Source organism: Dasypus novemcinctus, chromosome 5 (assembly GCF_030445035.2).
Source record: "Dasypus novemcinctus isolate mDasNov1 chromosome 5, mDasNov1.1.hap2, whole genome shotgun sequence".
NCBI classification, from domain to species: Eukaryota; Metazoa; Chordata; class Mammalia; order Cingulata; family Dasypodidae; genus Dasypus; species Dasypus novemcinctus.
The window spans coordinates 62,620,318-62,644,174 of record NC_080677.1 but is presented as its reverse complement, the minus strand read 5'-3'; the positions used below and the strand labels follow the sequence as shown (position 1 = coordinate 62,644,174).

At 36.2% G+C, this 23,857-nt stretch overlaps 1 protein-coding gene across 3 annotated transcripts in view; it reads left to right on the top strand.

Moving 5' to 3' along the window:
• CFAP69 (cilia and flagella associated protein 69) overlaps nucleotides 1–23,857 on the top strand; it is a 75,892-nt gene that overhangs the window by 4,808 nt on the left and 47,227 nt on the right. For 2 of the 3 annotated variants that reach the window (XM_058297013.2, XM_058297012.2), the window contains exons 2-4: nucleotides 11,061–11,120; nucleotides 13,117–13,182; nucleotides 15,380–15,489. In XM_058297013.2, coding sequence (XP_058152996.1) covers nucleotides 11,061–11,120; nucleotides 13,117–13,182; nucleotides 15,380–15,489 — 236 coding nt within the window. Of the gene's footprint in view, nucleotides 1–7,777; nucleotides 7,909–11,060; nucleotides 11,121–13,116; nucleotides 13,183–15,379; nucleotides 15,490–23,857 lie in introns of those variants that run through there. The other variant, XM_058297014.2, reaches the window with a different exon arrangement.

The following is a 23,857-nucleotide window of genomic DNA, read 5'->3' as shown; positions in this document are numbered from 1 at the left end:
CATGGGTTTAAAAAAAAAAAGGAGAAATGCTTCTAATAGGTCTTTGCCAAAATAATCCGTAACATACCAAATAAAACAAAACAAATGTAACTGTATGCACCCTTTTTCTTTTATTCTTTTCTTTCATTACTACCTCTCCTTCCAGGGCCTAAGATTGTCTTCCAAGAAGAAATCAGTCAATTTCCATTAATTCATGTTTCTACCTTTTATAACTACTTCTAGGAGTATTAACATTTTGTTTTTAAGTACTGAAGAGAAAAGGCAGTTTCTACTCAAAGAAATGAATAAAACATTTTTGGAGCTGGGAAAAATCTTGTTTTCGGTTGTGGTTGCTTTTGCAGATAAGGACCCTAAAACCAAGAGAAGTTAACTGAAGGATATTCCGTTACTTTACTTATAAAATGGCATCCAGTGCTCTTTGCCATCATTAAAATGGTATCTTCTATAATAGACCTCTGCCACAAGCCAGTAGAGGAGAGACGTTTGAAATAGAAAGCTTTCCAGTTCTTTCAAACCATTCCACATTTGCAACCTTCTCCTCCACCTCTGCTTGAGAGACATTATATCCTAGTGGCTAAAAGTGAGAATGTAGACTCTGCCTCATTTCATTAATCACTTCATAGTTGTGTGACCAAAGGCAAATATCTTAATCTCTTGGCCAAATAGAGGAATAGTATTTATATCTATTGTAAGGGATAAATAAAGTAATGCACATAGAGAATTTATACCATGCTCTGTATGTGGAAAATGTGTCAATATCAACATCATCATCATCATTTTATATCCAGGGAGCTAGAGCTTCTGAAATGATTTGAACCTTAAAGCTAAGTTATTCTCTGGAATTCATATCTTTCTCACTGGTTTCCAGAATGTGAAAGTGACACTGAATTTCCACCCCCACCCCCTAAAATAATACTTGCTTTAATTCAGATTCAGGTCTGCTTACCTTATCATTTCAAACCTTCCTGAGTGAAGGCTGAAAGGTTCCTAATACTATATAGAAATGCCACTTCAGTTACCCTTGCTTTGGTAGCTTTTTTGTATCATTGCTCTTATTATAGACCAAAGCTTAAGTATCTAAGTTATCGTAAACTGAGTTTATATAATTGAAATAGACTGGAATTTTGTTACTCCCCTATAGACAGTAAAATGTGTGGGTTATGGGGAGCAGGTGTAGCTCAGTGGTTTGAGTGCCTGCTTCCCGTTTAAATGGTCCTGAGTTCAGTCCCGGTACCTCCTAAAACAAAACAAAAAAATGTGTGGGTTATTTCCCAAATGTTTTGTTTTTAAAATATATGCTTCTTTTCTGCCTTAGGTAGTATTGATTTTCTGTGTTTTTTAAAAATATTTTTTGTAGAAATATCTAAGCTACTATAAATGGTATTTATAGAATATTAGGTTTGTCTAATTGCATAAACTTTGAAATATTTATAGATAGAATTCTGGAAAATGTAAATGTTGATTATGGGTTTGAAGCTAGTAGTATAGAGGAAAAGCAATAGTTTAGGAGTCTGTATTTTTAAATTGTATTTTTTGTTTTATGATATGATTTCATCTAAGCCCTTTAGCTTCAAATTTTATTTCTATTAAAATTTTGACAATGCCTGCTGTAATGATTGTAACCCTTTTTAAGTGTGTATATATATATATATATATTTTATCATACTTTTCATGTTTCAAAGCATTAAAATAGTTCCAGAATTTTGGTGGTCATTTTCTAATTGTTTAGTTAGGGCAAGTAGCTTGCCTTTTCTAATTAGTTAGGGCAAGTAGCTTGCCTTTTCTAAGTTTTGGTTCCCTCATCTGTAAAAGAGATGTTAAGAAATACCTCGTAGAATTATTGTGAGCATTAAAGTAGAAAGTATTAGTAAAGCATTTAACACATTACTTAGCACATGCATTATAAGTGCCCTATAAAATGGTAACTTTTTATTACTAATAATTCTAGTCATGACAACTTTTTTTTATTATCAGTATTATGAAGGAGAATCCTTAGAGATTGTTTTTCTGTTAACCATCCAGCAGCTTTTTACTTTGTGTTTTTCTGGAAGGTAAGGGTAACCCATTAAAGACTGAGCAATTATGTACCCCCAGAAATGATGGGAGTGGCAGTGAAATTTACCTTAATCATAAGCTTGAAATCAAAGAGCACCTAATCATTTACCATTTATCTATTTCCTTTTTAAAAAATATTATTCCACCAATTCTAAAGAATTCCAAAGGCCTTTAGAACAGTGCATCTCCAACTTTAAGGTGCACATTGAGCACCTGAGGATATAAAAAAATGCATATTCTGGTTTAGTCATGGAGGTGGAGCCAAGGATTCCACTTTCCTAACAGGCTCCCACGTTGATGCCAGTGCTGTTGGTTCCCTCTTTGAATAGCAATGTATAGCCCATGATAGCTGCAGTATGATTTTAACAGTACTGTGAGTTTCAGAACGATTAACTCTTCCGGAAAGCTGTAGGAGACAGTTTCATGTAGATTTGGATTCTGAAACAAAAGAAACAATAGAAACAAAAGAAAATTCCACCTCTTCCCCACCCTGTTAGATGATGTGATAAAAAAAACAACAACAAGGGGTGTTCATACAAGGGGCTTTAAAAATAACTACTTGCTCTCCTCACTGACCACTACTGCACCTCAGTCAATCCTGGATTATTGTCACATTCTACTAATCAGCTCTTAAATACTACTTTATTATCTTCCTCCTCCCCCCTAAACGTCATATCCTTTTCCATTCAGGACTCTCCATTCTGGATTCTACAGTAGCTTCTTATTGCTTGCCTCATTAATGTAATTACATTGACAATCACCCAATCTCTCTGGGCCTGATCCTTTTTCTATAAAAGCCTGTATGTTGTGGGAAACTGGTTTACCTATTTGTTGCTTCCTGTTTTTGTAGATGTTGCAAGTTGCTTCCTATTATTGTAAATTACCTTATTGTAGATGTTGCAAGTTGCTTCCTGCTATTGTAGAAGCTGCTCCTTAGCTTTCAAATAAATAGGATGTGGAAACTAGGGTTGGGGCTTTTAGTTTCAAAAGCTGTGAAATCAACTGGTCCCATCTTTGTGTCCTCTCCTATGTCTTTCTTTCTGTCCTTTTATTTTTTCAGTTCTGAGTCACCTTCCATCCGTGCACACGTATTGGTGAGCTAATCACAGCACCTGTACTAGATGAGTATCCCCCAAATCTGGGATAACCATCACAGACATTTGAGGAGCTTTTTAACACTACATAGCTCATTCTTTGTGATCTATTAACTTTAATTTTAAAGAGTGTTAAAAAAAAAATTAATAGCTGGGCCTTACCCTAGATCTGCTTTACTCAATCAGAATCCCTAGGGTTGGACCTGAGACCACATTTTAAAAAGCTCTCTCATGTTATACTTTACCTCAGAACCACTGGATTAGATGTTATCTAAGGTCTCTGCCAACTCTTAAACACCTGAGCTCCCCTTTTCTGTCCACTTTCCAAGATTTTCTAGTACATAATCTGTGCAAGGATCAGGCTTAAGTGCTAACTGCCCGAAGAGTATACCCTGCTAAGTGTCATCTCTATGAGGGCTGAGTCCTTTGTTTTTGTTTTGTTTTGTTTCCTGTAGTGTTCCCCAGCACAAAACCTGGTACACAGGAGGTTACAGTAAATGTTTTTTGAATGAATGCCTTCCCTCTTTTTCTGGATTTCACTAAATTCCCTACCTTCAGGTCCTCGCTCTCCGATATGAATTACTCCTTCAATAGGAAGCACTTCTTATTTCTTTTATCTTTTTAAAGATTTATTTATTTCTCTCCTCTTCTCCCTGCCCCCCCCCCAGTTGTCTGTTCTCTGTGTCCATTTGCTGCATGTTCTTTTTTGTCTGCTTCTGTTGTTGTCAGTGGCACGGGAATCTGTGTTTCTTTTAGTTGCATCAACTTGCTGCGTCAGTTCTCCATGTGTGCAGCACCATCCCTGGGCAGGCTGCACTCCTTGCGCGTGGGGCTCCCCTACTCAGGGGACACCCCTGCATGGCAGGGCACTCCTTGCGCACATCAGCACTGCGCATGGGCCAGCTCCACATGGGTCAAGGAGGCCCGGGGTTTGAACCGCAGACCTCCCATGTGGTAGGTGGACGCCCTAACCACTGGGCCAAGTCCGCCCCCTTCCTATTTATTTTCGCCCTCTTAGATCTCCTTCTCCTCATAGGTCTGAGTCCACACGGTTTCTCACCTAATTATTACTTGTTATATGTCAGCCACTATTTCTTTTGGGTAAGTTGTGTATCTACCACTAGAATATAGGCTCTTTAAGAAAGAGGACTATATCTTAATATGTATATGTAGGGAAATGGACTTGGCCCAGTGGTTAGGGCGTCCGTCTACCACATGGGAGGTCCGCGGTTCAAACCCCTGGCCTCCTTGACCTGTGTGGAGCTGGCCCATGCGCAGTGCTGATGCACGCAAGGAGTGCCCTGCCACTCAGGCTGTCCCCTGCGTAGGGGAGCCTCACGTGCAAGGAGTGCGCCCCATAAGGAGAGCTGTCCTGCGCGAAAGAAAGCGCTGCCTGCCCAAGAATGGCGCTGCACACACGGAGAGCTGACACAACAAGATGACAAGATGACGCAACAAAAAGAGACACAGATTCCCGTTCTGCTGACAACAACAGAAGCGGACAAAGAAGACGCAGCAAATAGACACAGAGAACAGACAACTGGGGTTGGGGGGGGAGGGGAGAGAAATAAATAAATAAATCTTTAAAATATATGTATATGTACTTCCCCCTCTCTACTCTGATTCACTGTAGAAATTTAAGTCTTTGTACGTAGCTTACAAAGCCTTCCATAGCCTAGCCACAGTGGCCTCCTGGCTTTTCCTCAGTCATACCAGGCATACTTTGCTCTCAGTACCTTGCAGGTGCTATGCCCTCTGCTGGAAGTTTCCCCCTAGGTATTTACTGGCCTATTCCCTTACCTCTTTCAAAACTTTGCCGAAATGTTATCCTCTCTGTGAGTTCTTCCCTGACCCCTGGTTGTAAAATTACACTCCTCCAGCATCCCAGCACTTATTACCCACATTATTTGTCACAGAGCATTATCATCTTGTAGCATACCGGTAACCTTGCTTTGTTTCCCCTACAAGCATATTCTTTATGAAGGCAAGGAATTTTGTGTGTTTCATTCACTGCTATGTTTTAGCACCTCGATCAGTGCCTGGCATAATGTAGGCACTCAATAAACATTTGTAGAATAAATATGTAATTGTAATTAGTTAACTGGACACACAGATATTAGGACTGAGCTTCCTTGCTCAAATTTGTTCTTGCTCTGAGCATCTCTAAAACCTCCACCATCTACCATGGACTGTATCCTTAAACTTCCTACCTCTTTTATAGGGTTATTGTTAGATATAAGCCCTGTAGTCAGTTGAGAAGTCAAGCAGAGAATTAAGGTGCAGAGAACAAATGTTCTTACCTCAGACAGACCTGCTATCCTATTTGCTCACTGTGTTACTTTAACAAGTTAAGTCTCAAAGCCTCAGTTTTGCAAACAAGTATAATAATACAACCCAGTTAAGGTAGATTTGAGAATTAATTGAGATATAGAGTGCTACAGATAGAAAAAGACCACAATAAATGTTAAGTTCCATTCCTAATAACTACGTATCAAATGGGCAGGATTTCTCCTCTTTGAAATATCTTTTGGCAAAGTGGAAAAATAAGTTCATGGTATAAATTAAAGTAAGTGAAGTTCTCATTTTCTTCAAAGCAGTTCATTGAACTTTTCAAAGGTTTTGTGAAAAGTTTTTAAAGTTTTTCCATAAACATGATGATGATAATAGCAGCAATTATTTTGGTATTTACATTTGTAAATTCTCTTTTGCTTCTGTACTCTGCTTGTGTGGTTTCTTTTACCCAGTATCTTCAATTATCACTTTAATCCTATGACTCAGATAGTTCTGCCCCAAATTTAACTCATCTCCAACCCCAGCCCAAACCTCTGCCTCCAGCATTCCTTGTCTCAGTAAATGGTTTATATAATTCCTCAAGCTAGGGAGTCATTCTCACCTTTTTTCTCTGTCCTACCACTTCAGATAACTCATTAGGTCCTGCTGATTCTACCTTCTTGAAGTTTTAAGCTGCCCCATTGTCTATCCCTACTGCCACTTAGTCAGAGGCTAAAGTTACAGACTGGTCTCCTACTTCAGTCTAGCGCTCTCCAGTCTGTACACAGCAGACAAAATGATATTTTTATTATTATAGTTTTCTGGTTAAGATCCTGTGGAAATAAATGAAAGTAGCCCCAATGATATTAAAAACAGATAGAGGTTTTTATTCAGAATTTGCTCTAAGCAAAGTAGTCAGCCACATTACTTGCTTTTGGCAGAGACACACAGGCAACCAGGGGAGGGAAAGCTTTATAATGCAATAAAGAAGGCTTCCCATATGCTCTGACTGATGGTTGTTGGCATGGGGAAGCTGGAGGTCTACTTAGACACTGCCATCTTATTGGGAAGCATATTGCCTTTGGCCACTTGGTCCTGATTTGTAAGTAGGGGACAAAAAATAAGGAAGGAAGCTAGCAGTCATTGACCCAAGTGCTGTCTTTTCCAGGTCACATGCTGCAGAAGTTGCGTTTGGCTTTCCAGGCTGGTTGCTACAGAAGTTATGCGTCAAACTTACGTTGTTGAGCAGCAGATGTGGCTCAAGTGGTTGAGTGCCTTGTTCCCACATGGGAGGTCCTGGATTTGGTTCCTGGTACCTCCTAAAAAAAAACCCACACAACTACAACTCAGGGAAGCCTGTGTGGCTCAGTGGTTGAGTGCCAGCTTCCCAAATACAAGGTCCCAGGTTCAATCCTCGACCCCAGTACCTCAAAACAAAAACAAAAACAGGAAACTTCTCATCACATATGATCTCGCCATTGTCCTTTTGTATTTCAGCCAACCATTCAATGGCTGAAGATCCTTAGCATAGTACACTAGACCCTCTGTAAAATGATGTTAATAATAGTACCTACATTATAGAATTTAGTTAGTAAATACATGTTTAATACAACTGTACCTGGAAATAGACATTGTCTAATAGTCTTAGCTATCATTGTCATCATCATCATCACTGTTGCTCATGATTTGACTTCTGCTTACCTTACCAGCATCATCTGTAGCCATACCCCCTGCACTAACCTCTCAGCATACTGTAAGACTCACAGATTCTCTAAATGCCATGTTCTCTCTCCTCAGTCCTTCACATATGCTACTCCCTCCACCTCCATCTCTCATACCTTTAGTTCATTTCTTTAAATCCTACTCAGTTTCAGCTCTGCCCATAGATTACTTCTTCCAAAAGCAATTCTAATTCTCTCCTTCCTCCCCTTGCCATTCAGTGCCTCTTCTGTGTGCTTCCAGAGCATTCCTTTCAGCATTCACATGGCACTTTGTAGCACATTATCTTATATTACCTATATCCCAAACCAGAACAAAAGCTACCAGAGGTCAGGGCAATATGTTATCCATAAAGTTCCCCACACCTAGCACAGTTCCTGGAACACAGAACCTGATAATATCTGTGGTAGGAGGAAAGGGAAGGATAGAGGGAGGAAGGAATCTTAAAAATACATGCCAAGCACGTAAACAAGTAAAACACAGTAACATGAAGTATGCAAGATAAATTTAAGAGGAATCTATGTTTATTTACTTATAAAAATTAATATCTACTCCTTTGGAGAGGGGAAAATACTTATAATACATAAATGTAGTAAAAAGAAAATCACACAATTGAATTTTTATATCAATATTCTTATCCAACCCTCACAGCCAACATTGCGGAAAATCAGAAAAGGAAAAAAAAAATCACTGAGACCAGAGCTTGAAATGGAGAAAAGACAAATTAGTTAGCAGCAGAGGGCACTGTTGAATCCCTAAATTTTAAAAGGTAAAGTTCTATTTATGAACTTTTGGATCCACCAAAATACCAATGTTTATGTAAGTGCTTTGTAAATCCTTTTTGATTATTATTTTTAAAAGTAAAAATTTTTTTTAGTAAACTCATCCAGATATTCTGTAGACAGTGTTAAAATGCTCAACTGAAAATAGTTTTTGAAAGGAGTTTCTTGAAATCAGAAAATAAGTTCACAGTTGTGAAAGAAGAGGAAATTCTAGACTCAAGAGGCAATGTAGGCGGCAGACTTGGCCCAGTGGTTAGGGCGTCTGTCTACCACATGGGAGGTCCGCGGTTCAAACCCTGGGCCTCCTTGACCCGTGTGGACCTGGCCCATGCACAATGCTGATGTGCGCAAGGAGTGCCCTGCCATGCAGGGGTGTCCCCTGCGTAGGGGAGCCCCATGCGCAAGGAGTGCGCCCCATAAGGAGAGCTGCCCAGTGCGAAAGAAAGTGCAGCCTGCCCAGGAATGGTGCCGCACACACGGAGAGCTGACACAACAAGATGACACAACAAAAGAGACACAGATTCCCATGCCGCTGACAACAACAGAAGCGGACAAAGACGCAGCAAAATAGACATAGAGAACAGACAACCAGGGTGGGTGGGAGGAAGGGGAGAAAAATAAATAAATCTTTTTTTTTAAAAAAGGCAATATCATACTGACTAGGTAGAAACATGGTCAGGTATGCGGTACAGATTTAAAAGTCAGAAAATGTAATGATGTTAACACTAAGTGAAATTATATAAAATATGTATGTGTAGAAAAAAATGATAAAGTAAAAATCCTAATAAGTAGGAATCTTTGCATTTTTATATTTTTTATATCATCATTATGTCATCTTTACAAGTACTTTAAAGTAGAACTAAGTGTGAAAGTAGGACCAGGAGGCAGGAAAAAGGAGACTAGTAGAGTTTAATTCATATAATAGGAGTAAGAAATGCAGAGATAACATTTGAATTAAAAAGAAAATGGCATAAAATATTAAGTATTAGTCTCTAAGATAAATATAGCCAAAACTACATTAGCATTTTGAGGTTTCTTTACCATCGTAAGTACTTAAACTCTGGATATGAGTATCTCCTATTTCCTTCTCCACTTACCTATAAATAACTTTATTATAAAATGGCCTTTTCTTGGTTGCATTTTATTCACCTGTGATACAGTGTAGAAAACAAAGGTTCTTGCCCTGGAGTCATTTTACTGCAGGGCAGAAGGGGTTGAAGTGAGGGATAGACACAGAAACAATTTCAGGACAGCCCAGCTGGGAGTTAAGATATGCTTAAGGACTGTGGGATCACAAAGGAGGGACATTTGTTCCAGTCTATTTATCCCTTGGGAAAGTGACAACTAAACTGAGTCTTGAAGTACCTGTGGGAGGTACTTACATATATATATATTTATATATACAATATACAAGAATATAAGTAAAAGCAGAGACAGGAATGAGAGGCATAAATAAAAAAATCCTTGAATTGTTCAAGTGGGTTTTGTTCAGATTTGAGAGATTCATTATTCTGATCATAGAGTAGAGTATAGAGATGAAGATTACAGAATAGGGGGCCCACAGGAGACCATCACAACTGAGACACGAGAACCCACTATACAGTAAGAGGGAATGGGCTCAAGAAATACTTTTTTTTTTTTTTTAAATTTTTTTATTTTTTATTGACTTTGTAATAATATTACATTAAAAATATATATGTGAGGTCCCATTCAACCCCACCCCCCCCACCCCACCTCTCCCCCCCCCCCCCCCAACAACACTCGTTCCCATCATCATGACACATCCATTGGATTTGGTAAGTACATCTTTGGGCACCTCTGCACCTCATATACATTGGTTCACATCATGGCCCATACTCTCCTCTATTCCATCATGTAGGCCCTGTGAGGATTTACAATGTCCGGTGATTACCTCTGAAGCACCCTCCAGGGCAGCTCCATGTCCCGAAGACGCCTCCACCTCTCATCTCTTCCTGCCTTTCCCCATACCCTTTGTCCATTATGTCCACTTTTCCCAATCCAATGCCACCTCTTCTATGTGGACACTGGATTGGTTGTGTCCATTGCACCTTTATGTCAAGAGGAGGCTCAGATTCCACCTGGATGCTGGATGCAATCCTCCCATTTTCAGTTGTAATCACTCTAGGCTCCATGGTGTGGTGGTTGTCCTTCTTCACCTCCATCTTAGCTGAGTGTGGTTAGTCCAATAAATCAGATTGTAGGTGCTGGAGTCTGTTGAGGCTCAGGATCTGGCTATCACATTGTCAGTCCAGAGATTCAAATCCCCTAAATATATCTTAAACCCCAACATTAACTGCACCTCCAGCACATTAGCATGAAAGTCTTATGAAGGGAGATCCCATCTGAGTCCAGATTCATCACACATAAACACCATTTCCAAAGAGGGGCCATCTGCCCTGGTAGTTAACCCCATCGGCCATGACCATAACTCCCATGGGTCTCTTTAGCCCTCAAAGGAACCAATATCTGGGGGTTGTATCTGCTTTATCTGTCTCTCTGACTCTGCTCAGTTGTGCATGAGGGCAAACCTTCTGCCAGCCTCCAGACTCTTTTTTAGAAACTCGTAGCCATATAAACTCATTTCTCCTTTCCATTTCCCCCTTACTTTAGGTCAAACAGCATCAAGAAATACTTAATATGTAAAATCTGTAGACCTCACTGGAGGTTCCCGTTTTCTAATGCAGATGACTAGAGGAATGCTGGTTCCAACTGAGAATGGATTCCTAGCTCAAGAGGGCCATCTCCTACCTGTACTTTAGAAGCTAGGGTATCTTCTATCTGCATAGGCAAACTTGGTTTAATGTTTATGCATGTGCATGATAAGTTTTGTTTTCCAATGTGTGGAAGTACTATTGTCCCGGGTGGTCTCTTGTATTTTCAGGCAGATAGAATTTAAAGGCATTAAGAGTATAAAATAATTCTAGAATTCAGGGGTTGTTTTTGCTCCAAAAATTTTTTTGTTATTTATTAAATTTATTTTTCCAGTAAGATCTCATCAGCCTTCCATTCTCTTTGTACTTTTAAGTAGCCAAGGAAAAATATCATGTAAAAATAGTGTGTTTGATATAATATCTTGATGCCCATGAGATAGGATATTAAGAGATGTGTATTTTTCTAGGGTTTCTTCAAGTCTATGGATCTTAATCGTGTCATCAAACTCCTTGAAGAGACCAATGAAGTGAGTATGCTTTGAGAGAAAATTATTCTCTATAACACTTAAAAGCTTTTATCTCCCTGAACGGTAGCAGGTATTCCCCCAAATACATATCTCATTTCTCTTTCTTTGTTTAAAACATTTCATATATGTCATATTCAAGGACTGTTTAAATTTAGTATTGTCAAAAGAAACAAACTCACTGATATAATCATCAAAGCTGCCGGTTTATTGAAAGAAAAACAGCTCTAGCAGGGAAATTGCAAACCAGGAAAGTAGGAGTGAGAGTCTGAAGAAGGAAAGTGGGTTACACGTGGCTTATTAAGGCAATTGCGGGATTTCCAAGAGGGAAGTTACACTGACCAATTAACATTTAAGTTCTTCATTACATAGGAGGGTCTTACAAAACAGAATAGATATGCTTTGGTTAATATAGTGTACTTGTCCTTTTTTAATAGGTTGCCAAACTAACACCAGCATATTGCTAAGTGTTGCTCAAATTGCACCTTTATTCTACTATCTCAGAAAGTTCCATCCTTGGTCACTTTTAATTTCTGGGAAGTCCCTGACATATCATAGAAAGGGGTCATTCCTGGTAATTCTCAATGCTGGTGGCCATAATATTTTATTTAACAGTATGAATATATTTAACCAGGTAGGGAAGGCTGGAGGAGGAGAACAGATTTGTTTTTTCATGGGGTGGACAAACCCATGGTAGACATAAACAGAAGGAATAAGAAGAATAAAGAAGAGGTTATCTAATCTCTTTTAATTGCATATTATCAGTGAGGACTGGGTTAGGAGGTAGAAAATAGGCATCATGATGTACTACTTAAAACTTCCTGATATAAAATCAAAAAGATATATAATTGTAGTATGTATGTATAATGATATATATATACACGCACACACACACGCCATGCACATTCATACTCATAGATAATTTATTTTGAGAGAAATCTTACACTGATGTAATATAAATAAAGTTATTTCAGATCCAAGACCCAAAGTTGAGAGTTTAGGTATTTGGGGAAAGGATAAATGTGCATACACACGTGCTCACATACCACACTCTCCTGAAATTGTCACAAGAATTACTGAACGACTAAAAGACAGCACACTGTGAAATTGCCACATGGCAATTTGCAAAAAGGACCAAAGATTCTTAATAAATGGAAAACAGTTGACCTGGGTATAAACTATCAAAACTGAAAAATGTCCAGTAGAATAGTAGACACAATTTTAAATCATTTAAGATTTTTAGTCTCTATACTTTTTTACATAGAAAGAAAAAGAAGCACAAGATAAAAGTGGTGACTATATAAAAATAATTTATCCTTTACTGGCTGAAATTGTTGTGAAAAATTACTGTTCTTCTTGTGAATATATCTGCTTTTTTAAAGTCTAAACTATATAGAGTTCCTACTAGCTGTTGGGTAGGTCTAGACCACCAAAAAAAAGTAAAATGGCACAGCTCCTTATGAAAAATTTAATGAGATCAAAAAGGACAGAAGTGACTTAGTTGTGAAAATACATCACATCTATGGTCTTTTTAATTGGTTGAAGATGTTTGGTTTGATCCTGTAAACTGGGTGTATTCTACAGGTTAAAAGTACAAACTCTGGAGTCAGATTGCGAAATTCGACTTCTATCACCACTACTTATTAGTCATGTAATTCTGGACGAAGTGTGGAAAGAGGGATAATAATAGTATCTCCCTAAGAGTGTCATGTAAAGATTAATGGTATATGGCATAGAATAAATGTTCAGAATACTTTAGCCATTATTAATATGATTCTGGAAACAATTACTACCTTTATATTATAGCCTAGTTTTTTATTCCGAATTTTATAACGAAATTTAAATCATAGTTTATTTTTATCTTCACTGTTTCAGGAACCATTTTATAATGTTTACAGTATAACAATGATTTAATAATTACTCAATAATTTCAATGTTTCTATTTTTATGTTTTTTAATAAATCAATAAAAAAGAACTAAAATAGATCATTTGTTTTAGAATGACTTAGAAGAAAAGCAACTCCAATCTGTCAAGAAACTGGTGCAGTGTTATCAGAATGGACTTGTATCCTTTACACATATACCTATGTTCATTTCATTTATCCTGAAATGGGAGAATTTTTATTAGAAACTGTGTTAGTTTCCTATTGCGCTGTAATAAATTACCACAAAGTTAGGGCTTAAAACAACATAAATTTATTATCTTACAAGCTGTAAAATGTCAGAAGTCCAAACTTCGTCTCAGTGGGCTAAGGTGTAGGCATTTATTCCAGAAGCTCTAGGAGAAAATCAATTTCCTTGCTTTTTTAAGCTTCTAGACGCTACCAATAGGTCCTTGACTCAGGATCAGGACCACTTCCTTATGGAAGTGCTTCCATAATCACTTCTCCTCCTTCCCTTTTACCCTCTTCTGCTTCCCTCTTTCTCTTATTAGGTCAGTTATAATTATACTGGGCCCATCAGGTAGTCCAGAATAATTTTCCCAACTCAAAATCCTTAACTTAATCACATCTCAAAAGTCCCTTTACCCCTTAAGGTAACATACTCACAGATTCCAGTGGTTAGGAGAACATATTTAACATTTTATATTTTTTTACAAATTTTTTTTTTGTGTGTATCTGCACCTACACAATTGAAGAATCAATATAACACATTAACTCTGTCCCTAATGTCATTTTCTATATACTCCTACTTTCTGTACTCATGTCATCACAGACTGGTAATATACAATTCCAGGACTGGTGGTTGTCCATAGACTACACTTGAGTTTGATTTAAATAATCAGTAGTTATCTGATCTCTAAAGAAGGTACCAGGCTCTTATATTAGCTTGATCCAGTATCAAAATGTCTTAAGCCTTTCATTAGCCTTGGCTAAATAGGCTTGTGGATATCTAGCACTATTTACTGGTAGCCAAGAAAGTCCACTATCAAAATTATTTCTTTTCCTATTTTAACATGACACTGCATCATCTTCATTTTTTTATTCAGGGTCAGAGGTTTGACAAATGCTGTATTTCTGAATGTCTTTAATAGGCTGTCTGTAAAGGTTGTAAAATTTAAAACAAAGATAAGCTAGAGAACTATCTTGGTTATTTCTCTAGGAAGTTAACAAAGCTTTGTACTTTTCAGTATACCCAGGTCCTCCATGTCTTTCTAAAAAAGCTCCTTGCTGAGAAGGGATAAGATCCAAGCAAGAAGTCTAAGTCACAATTGTTATCTCTTGGTTGTTAAACAAATATCTAGGAATTTGTTTGTCAACAGGGTTTTTATAGGTTAAATAAACGATGCTTTTACCTAAAGATCTAGCAAGGATACATTTTGCTTTTATACTATTTTCACATGAAATACAATCCCAACCAATTTAAACCTTAAGCACAAGAAAATACATCTGAGTTAAATGTTAATAAAGTAACCTTAGGGTTGTTTCCAAGCAGTGTATATTTGTGTTTGTGCATGGATGGAACCATTAGATAAGTTTTTTCAATATTTTATTACTCATTACTAGTAATAAATTATTAATTAACTGAATCCATAGTATCTTGGTTGGTAATCTAGTTCCAAAGTTATGGTGAGAGGAAGAAAGAAAGAGTTTTGAATAAGGGTACTAAGAACAGAAATTAAGTAATAGACCTATAAATATGTATAGTTCTAATGTTCCCCCTTAGATTTTGTTTTAGTTTCCTAGGCTGCTCAAGCAAATACCATTAAATGGGTTGGGTTAAACAATGGGAATTTATTTGCTTACAGTGTTGAAGCTAAAAGAAATCCTAAATAAAGGTGATGCTTTCTCCCCAAAGACTGTGGCATTCTGGGGCTGGCTGTCAGAGATCCTTGGTCCTTAGTTCCTCTGCCACATGGTAGTGCACCTGGCAGCCTCTTTTGGCCTCTCCATTCTCTTCTGGTTCCCTTGACTTCCAGCTTCTGGCTGCTCCCTGTGGCTTTCTATGTGCCTGAATTTCACTCTGCTTAAAAAGGACTTCCAATGATAGGATTAAGAACCATCCTCATTAGAGGTGGACTAAACCTTAACTGAAGTAGCCTCATCAAAAGTTCCTACTTACAGTGGGTTCACACCCACAGGAATGGATTAAGTTTAAAAACATTTTTCTGTGATACATACAACTTCAAACCACCACAGACTTGAAAATAAGTATAATTAAAAGTGTCAACATCTAACAAAATAGAGGAATTCTATAGACTTTAACAAATGTTGGATTAAAAATTAATCTTAGTTTTATTTCTTAACTAAAAATATTAAAAGCCTCTGAGAGATTTAGCACAGATATTTAAAATTTTGAATCTGTGTGCAGGAAAAATAGAAAACCAGCCCTGTTTTATAGAATCTGCATGTGATATACTGAAATTATGTGGGTAAGTTGTTTTTCTTGAACTTTGTTTTACATTAACCTACAGTACTTTACTGTGTTGTGCTTTTATATTACAAAGATTACATATCATGGTGCTTTGACTAAGAAGTACCAAAGTGCTGCAGAACTCAAAAAAACTTGATTCCTTGATTGCAGCAGTGGTATTCTCAAAGGTAGTCAATTTTATTGTAGTCTGGGATTTTCAGTCACAACGAATTAAACTGTAAGTATATTAAAATGTGTTTTCTTGTAATTAGTTGCTCTCAAGTAAATGATAAACATTAGATGAAACCAAGGAATTATAATATTTCTAGAAAATCTGTGAGTAATTTATTGACAATACTTAATAGAAAATTTTCAATTCATTTTTTTCCCTCTCTCTCTTCAGAAAATTTGGCTCTCAAAGATAAACTAGGAAAATTTTGTTTGTGATGATGAATGCACAGCATTGTGATTATACTAAAAGCCCATTCATTATTCACTTTAGATAGATAGTAAGGTATATGAATATATCTCAATAAAACCACTAGATAGATAGATAGATAGATAGATAGATAGATAGATAGATAGATAGATAGATAGTCGTGCAAGAATAGCCATAAATAGCAGCTATGTACAGCAGGGGAAACATAGATTGAGAGGTAAAGAATTTTCTTGTTTGTTTTTTGTTTATTATTTTTATTATTATTATGAAAATAATGAAAATGCTTGAATAATGATAGAGTGATGAATGCACAACTATGCAATTATACCAAAGACCATTGATTATACACTTTGGATGAATTGAATTGAATGTTTATTAATATGTATCAATAAAATGGATTTGTTTTAAAACTGATAAATTAGGTTCTGTATCATATTTTATTTGATTTTCCAAATATGAAGAATAAAATGTCACCATTTTGGTATATGTTTTGAAAACATAAATCAAGATAAGAATTAAAAAATTAACATGACCATCCCATCCGCTTTTCTGCTGTTTCTCCAACCAATTCTGGGTACTAGGAATCAACTGTGCTTCCTTGCTGCCACGTAGGTGCTAATAGAGATATATTTAATACATTAAAATGTGTATTTTTAGTTCAGTATAACAGAAGTGGAAACGTCATAAAGTGGAAATAAACCTTCCTGACAATATAACTTTCTAAACTTTCCTACCAATTTAATTTTTCCAATAGTGTTTTCTTTTAATACACAGATAATACTATTAATTAGTATGACTGTATACTACATAAATTTTAACTCATTTTTAGATTTGCCAACAGTACTATTTAACATTTTACAACTACTTACATTAATTTATAGAATGCTTACATCCAAAATCTTTTTAATAGGAACCATGGAAAATAAAAAAATAGATGATTGTTCTGGTGTTTTCAAGGAACTCTAATGTACAAATTGGAAATTAAGAAGAATTGGAAATTAAGAAGAAATTATAGTATGTAAAACACTTTCAAATCTCAAAGCTGTGCAAATCCTAGAACATTCTTTGCATAGTCCTCCTTTCAATACAGATGCTTCTACAGAGCTCTGCCCAGGGGTGATTCTCAGTGAAGCCTTGTGAGGGAATGTTTCATTGCATAACGTGACAAATCTATTGAACTGAACTCTCCAGTTTCCCTCACATTTCATAGTTATTCACATGACTTAATTTTTTCCTACTTTGATAATTTTTGCTTACGTCCTGATTTCTCCCACCTCATCCTCACTTGATTGCCTCACTTGACATTTTTGGAAGATAGAAATATTTTATAAAGAATAAAATCAGTCCTTTTTGTTTGGGCTTCTAGATATTGTTTTTTGTTTGTTTGTTTTTCATTGTACCAGAAGCATAATGCTATTTCTTCCATAACCTTTTCAGCTGAAATCAGTTTTGATGCCTTATGTTTAGGTTGTCTCCTTTAGTAGAAAGGAAAAAATTGTGGCGCAAGTAGTAGTTTTAGACTAGCTAACAATCAGCTGGATAACAAGTAATCATTCTTAAAATGATAAATTCTCACAAACACTAGAAGTGAACCTCTGTGGCACTTATAAAATTGTCCTTTTCATAGCTTGCTTACGAAATATCTTTAATTTCAAATAGACTAATATATACTACATACACATGAGATATTTCTAAATGCCACTTTTCAACCACTTGGTTAATTTTTTCTTGAATAATTAAAATACTTAAGATATATTATACTTTAAACAGCAAAAGTGGTTCAAATTATAAATTCATGAAATATAAAAATAGTTTATATTTTTAAAATGTCTATAATCTCCTTTGAAATTCAGACTGATGACCCAAGTTCATGTGCCCTATTATTTTTGTAAATAAGTTATTTTCAAACAACTTTGATTATAATAGCTGAGAAATGGTCTTTTTTAAACAAATCAATTTTGTTGGTTCATAAAACCACTAATTTCATTTTTATAAATTGGTTTATATTTACATTTTATATGAATGGAATCATAGAATATGTAGTACTTTTTGTCTGGTTGCTTTCACTTAGCATAATGGTTTTTTTTGTCTGATATTAACATCTTGTAGTATTAACGTATTAGTTGAGTTTCAAAGAAAAACAGTCATATGCAGTTTTACTCGTTCATATTTCACATGCAGTATTACTATGCTGTACATTCCCATGTTATATTTAAAACTTAACACACATTCTTTTTACCAATTCTGCCCAAATTAACTCTCAGCTTTCCATTCTTTAACCTCATTCATTCTATTTTCTGGTGACCCATATTCAAGTTTTTAACTTCATGAGATTACATAATATATTTAGTTCATAGTAGCACAATCATACAGTATTTGTCCTTTTGTATCTGGCTTGCCTCACTCAACATAATGTCCTCCAGCTTAATCCATGTTGCCATATGTTTACAATTTCATTTCTTCTTACAACTGTGTAATATTCCATTGTGAGTATATACCACAGTTTGTTTACCCATTCATCAGTTGATGGACACCTGGGTTGTTTCCCTCTTTTGGCAATCATGAATAATGCTGCTATGAACATCTTACAGGTATCTGTGTCATTGCTCTCAGTTCTTCTGGGTATATACTCAGTAGTGGTATTGCTGGGTCATGTGACATATCTGTATTCAACTTCCTTAGGAACTGCCAAACAATCCTCCATAGTGGCTGTACCATTCTACACTCCCACCAACAATGAATAAGTGTTCCTAATACTTCACATCCTCTCCAACATTGTAGTTCTCTGTCTTTTTAATAGTGGCCATTCTAATAAGTATGAAATGATATCATATTGTAGGTTAGATTTGCAGTTCCCTAAAAATGTTGAGCATTTTTTGATGTGTTATTTTGTCATTTGTATTTCTTCTTTGGACAAATGTCTGTTTAAGTCTTTCACCCATTTTTCAGTTGGGTTGTTTGTCTTATTGTTGAGTTGTAGCATCTCTCTTTATATATCATGGATATTAAACACTTGTTGGATATGCAATTTCCAAGTATTTCTCCCATTGAGTTGGCAGTATTTTCACCCCTTGGACAAAGTCCTTTGAGGTGTGAAAGTGTTTTTGTGGTTGTTGTTGTTTGTTTGTTGCTGTTGTTGTTTTGAGGAGGTCACATTTATTTATTTTTTCTTTTGTTCCTCATGCTTTGGATGTAAGGTCCAACAAACAACCACCTACCACAAAGTCTTTAAGATGATTTCCTACATTTTCTTCTAATGGTTTTATTGTCCTGGCCTTTATATTTAGGTCTTTGACACATTTTGAGTTGATTCTTGTATATGGAATGAGATAGGGATCCTTTTTCATTCTTTTGGTTATGAATATTCAGTTCTCCCAGCACCATTTGTTGAAGAGACTGTTTTGCCCCATTAACATTGCTTTGGTAGGCTTGTCAAAACCAGTTGGCCATAGAGGTGAGGGTTTTTTTTCCTGATCTTTCAATTCTGTTCCACTGATGTGGCTACCTTTATGCCAGTACCATGCTGTTTTGACCACTGTAGCTTTGTAATATGTTTCAAGGTCAGGCAAGGAGGGTCCTCCCACATTGCTCTTTTTTTTTTTTTTTTTAATGATGTTTTTGGTTTTCAGGTGCACTTCCCCTTCCAAATGAATTTGGCAATTGCCTTTTCTATTTCTGTAAAGTAGGTTGTTGGAATTTTGATTGGTATTCCATTTAATCTATAAATCAGTTTGGGTAGGATTGACATCTTCATGATATTTAGTCTTTCAAGCCATGAACACAAAATATCTTTCCATTTGTTTAGGTCTTCATTGTTTTCTTTTAGCATTATTTTGTAGTTTTTTGCAAATAGGTCCTGTATTTCTTTGGTTAAATTGATTCCTAGGTATGAGTCTTTTTGTTGCTACTATAAATGGAATTTTTCCCCTAATTTCCTCCTCAGACTGTTCGGTACTAGTGTACAGAAACATTACTGATTTTTGCATGTTGACCTTATATCCTGCCACTTTGCTAAACATGTTTATTATCTCAGGTAGCTTTGTTGTAGACATTTCAGAATTTTCTAAATATAGGATCATGTCATCTGTGAATAATGTGAGAGTTTTTACTATTTGGATGCCTTTTTTTTTTTTTCTTTTCTAATTGCTATAGCTAGAACTTCTAGCACAATGATAAATAACAATGGTGACAGTGGGCTTCCTTGTCTTGTGCCTGATATTAGAGGGGAAGCTTTCAATCTCTCCCCATTGACTACAATGTTGACTGTGAGTTTTTCATATGTGCCCTTTATCATATTGAGGAATTTTCCCTTTATTCCTATCTTTCTAATTGTTTTTATCAAGAAAGGCTGCTGGATTTTATTGAATACCTTTTCTGCATCATTGGAGATGGTGTGTTTTTTCCCCTTCAATTTGTTAATGTGTTGTATTATATTAATTGATTTTCTTATGTTGAACCACACTTGCATAGCAGGAATAAACCCCACTTGGTCATAGTGTATAAGTTTTGATATGCTGTTAGATTCTATTTGCAAGTATTTTGCTGAGAATTTTTGCATCTATATTCATTAGAGATATTGGTCTGCGTTTTTCTTGTAGTGACTTTATCTGGCTTTGGTATTAGGGTAATGTTAGCTTTATAAAATATATTGGGTAATTTTCCCTCTTCTTCAATTTTTTCTAAGAGTTCAAACAGGACCAGCATTCTTCTCTAAAAGCTTGGTATAATTCACCTGTGAAGCCATCTTGGTATAATTCACCTGGAAGCCAAAAGTCCAGGACTTTTCTTTGTTGGGAGATTTTTGATGACTGATTCAATCTTTTTAAATGTAATTGGTCTGTTAAGTTCCTGTATTTCTTTAGCACCAGTCAAATTGTTTGTGCATTTCTAGGAATTTGTCCATTTCATCTGGGTTATCTAGTTTTTTGGCATACAATTTCTCTTAATATTCTCTTGTCCTTTTTATTTCTGTGGGTCAACTAACTTTTCCCCTTTCATTTCTGATTTTATTGAATTCTTCTCTCTTTTATTCTTCGTGTAGTTGAGGGTTTTCAATTTTATTAATCTTCTCAAAGAACCAGCTTTTGGTTTTGTTGTTTTTCTCTATTGATTTTTGTTCTCAATTTCATTTATTTCTCCTCTATTCTTTATTATTATTTTCCTTCTGCTCACTTTGGGAATGGTTTGCTTTTCTTTTTCTAGTTTTTCCAGTTGTTCAGTTAGATCTTTGATTTTAAATATTAGGCATTTAGTGCTGTAAATTTCCCTCTCAGCACTGCCTTCCTTGTATCCCCTAAGTTTTGATAAGTTGTGTCCTCATTTTCATTTGTCTCAATTTCAGTTAAAATTTCTTCTTTGAAGCACTGGTTATTTAGGAGTGTATTTTCATATTTTTGTTGAGACCTGCCTTGTAATCTAACATGTGGTCTATCCTGGAGAAGGATCCATGAGAACTTGAGAAGAATGTATAACCCACTGAGCTTGGGTGCAGCATTCTGTATGTCTGTTAAGTAAAGCTCATTTATCATCTTGTTCAGGTTGTCTGTTTCTTTGTTGAGCTTCTGTCTAGTTGTATCTAAATGTGAGTGGTGTGTTGAAATCTCCAACTATTATTTTAGAGATGTCTGTTTATTCCTTCAGATTTGCCAGGATTTCCCTCATGTGTTTTGGGTCACCCTGGTTAGGTACACAGACGTTTAAAACTTATTTCTTCCAGGTGGATTGTCCCTTTTATTAATACATAATATCCTTCGGTATCTCATAACTTTTTTGCATTTAAAGTCTGTTTTTTCTGATATTAGTATAGCTACCTCTACTCTTCTTTGGTTACTGTTTGCATGAAATATCTTTTTCTAACCTTCACCTTTCAGCCTTTTTGTATCATTAGGTCTGAGGTGAGTTTTTGTAGGCAGCATATGGATGGCTCACATTTTTTATTCATTCTGTACATTTTGTCAGCCTTTATCTTACCCTCCATCCTGAGAAGACTCCCTGATCTGTTTTGCTCAGTGTTTTTGCTCAGTATTTGCATTCATTGTCAGCTCGTTGTTTTGCTTGTTGTCTGCTCATTGTCTGTGGTTTTTTTTCTTTAGGCAGCACTGGAAGAACCTGGTACCTCCCATGTGGGAGGTAGGTGCTCAACTGTTTGAGGCACATCCACTCCTTGCTCATTTTGTTTTTGCTGTTGTCTGCTCATTGTTTTGCTCATTGTCTTGCTCTTTGTTTTTCTGCACATTTTTGCTCATTGCTCTTTGTTTTTGCTTGATTTGTGCTCATTATATGTTTGTTTGTTTGTTTCTCTGCTTTAGGAAACAACTGGTACCAAACCCGGGAGCTCCCATGCAGGACGCGGGCATTTAACTGCTTGAGACATACTGGCTCCCCAAGCTATATCTTTTGATTGAGAAGTTTAATCCATTCACATTCAATGATATTATTGTAAATGCATTATTTACTTTTACCATTTTACTCATTGGTTTTCATATGTCATACCTTGTCTTCATGTGTCTCTTTTTACTCTTTTGGTTATCCTTTGTTCTATCCTTGTCTTCTATACTTTCCTCCAAGCCTCTCCCTCCTATCTTTTTCTTTCAGGCTATAAGGCTCCCTTTAATATTTCCTGCAAAGGTAGATTCTTTTTTATGAACTCTCTTAGTTTCTGTTTGTTTGTGAGTATTTTTTATTCCCCTTCATAGTTGAAGGACAGTTTTGCTGGATAAAGAATTCTTGGCTGGCAGTTTTTCTCTTCAGTATCCTAATTGTATCTTAGCACTTGCTTCTCAACTTCTTTGGTTTCTGATGAGAAATCTGTACCAAGTCTTTCTGGACATCCCTTGTATGTGATGGTTTGCTTCTCCCTTGCTGCTGTGAGAATTTTCTCTTTATCTTTGACATTTGACATTCTCAGTAGTATGTATCTTGGAGTAGGTCTGTTGGGAATTATTCAGATTTGGGTACACTGTGATTCCTGGATATGTAAGTTCATTTCTTTTGTGAGAGGTCCGACATTTTCATCCATTATTTCCTCAAAAACTCTTTCTGCCTCCTTTCCCTTATCTTCTCCTTCTGTAACTCCCATGACTTGTATATTGTTGCATTTCATGTTATCATTCAATTCCCTGAATGCCTCCTCAATTTTTTCCATTCTTCCTTCAATTTCAGCTATTCTGTCTTGTCACTTACTCTTTCTTCTACCATTTTGGGTCTATTGTGTGTCCGGGGTCTTTATCTCACCTATCATTTCTTTGATTCCCATGAGCTATGTTATTTTACTTTTTAAAAAATTTTTCTTTATTTTTAAATTAGTTTTAGAGTACATAAATGTTACATAAAAAATAGGGGATTCCTATATACCCCATCCCTCCCCCTTCCACACTTTCCCACATTCACAGTGTCTCTCATTAGTGTGGTACATTTATTACAACTGAAGAACATATATTAAAGCATCGCTAATAACCATGAACCATAGTTTACAGTATACTTTATATTCTCCTCCACACAATTTTATAGGTTATGGCAAAATGTATAATGGCCTGTGTCCTTCATTGCAGTGTCATACAGGACAATTCCAATGTCTCAAAAATGTCCCATTTTACACCTATTCTTCCCTCTCCCTCCCCTCAGAATCTCAGGTGGCCTCTGCCTTTATATCAATGATAAAAGTTCCATTGTTAGCATAGTAAGTCTAATTTAGTCCATTTTTCATTCCCCAGTCTTGATGATTTGGGGATGGTGATGCCAACTCTATTTCTAATTGAGAGGGGGCTTAGATCGCATGGAGCAGATGGATGGAACTGTCTTGCTTGCAGTTGCAGACACTCTGTTCCTTGTGATGGGCTTTGTCCATCATCACCTCCTTGTTAGTTGTACTGGGTAAATCCAGTGAACCGGAGAATAAGTGTTGCAACCCTGCTGAGATTCAGGGCTCAACCAGCAAATGAACAGACCA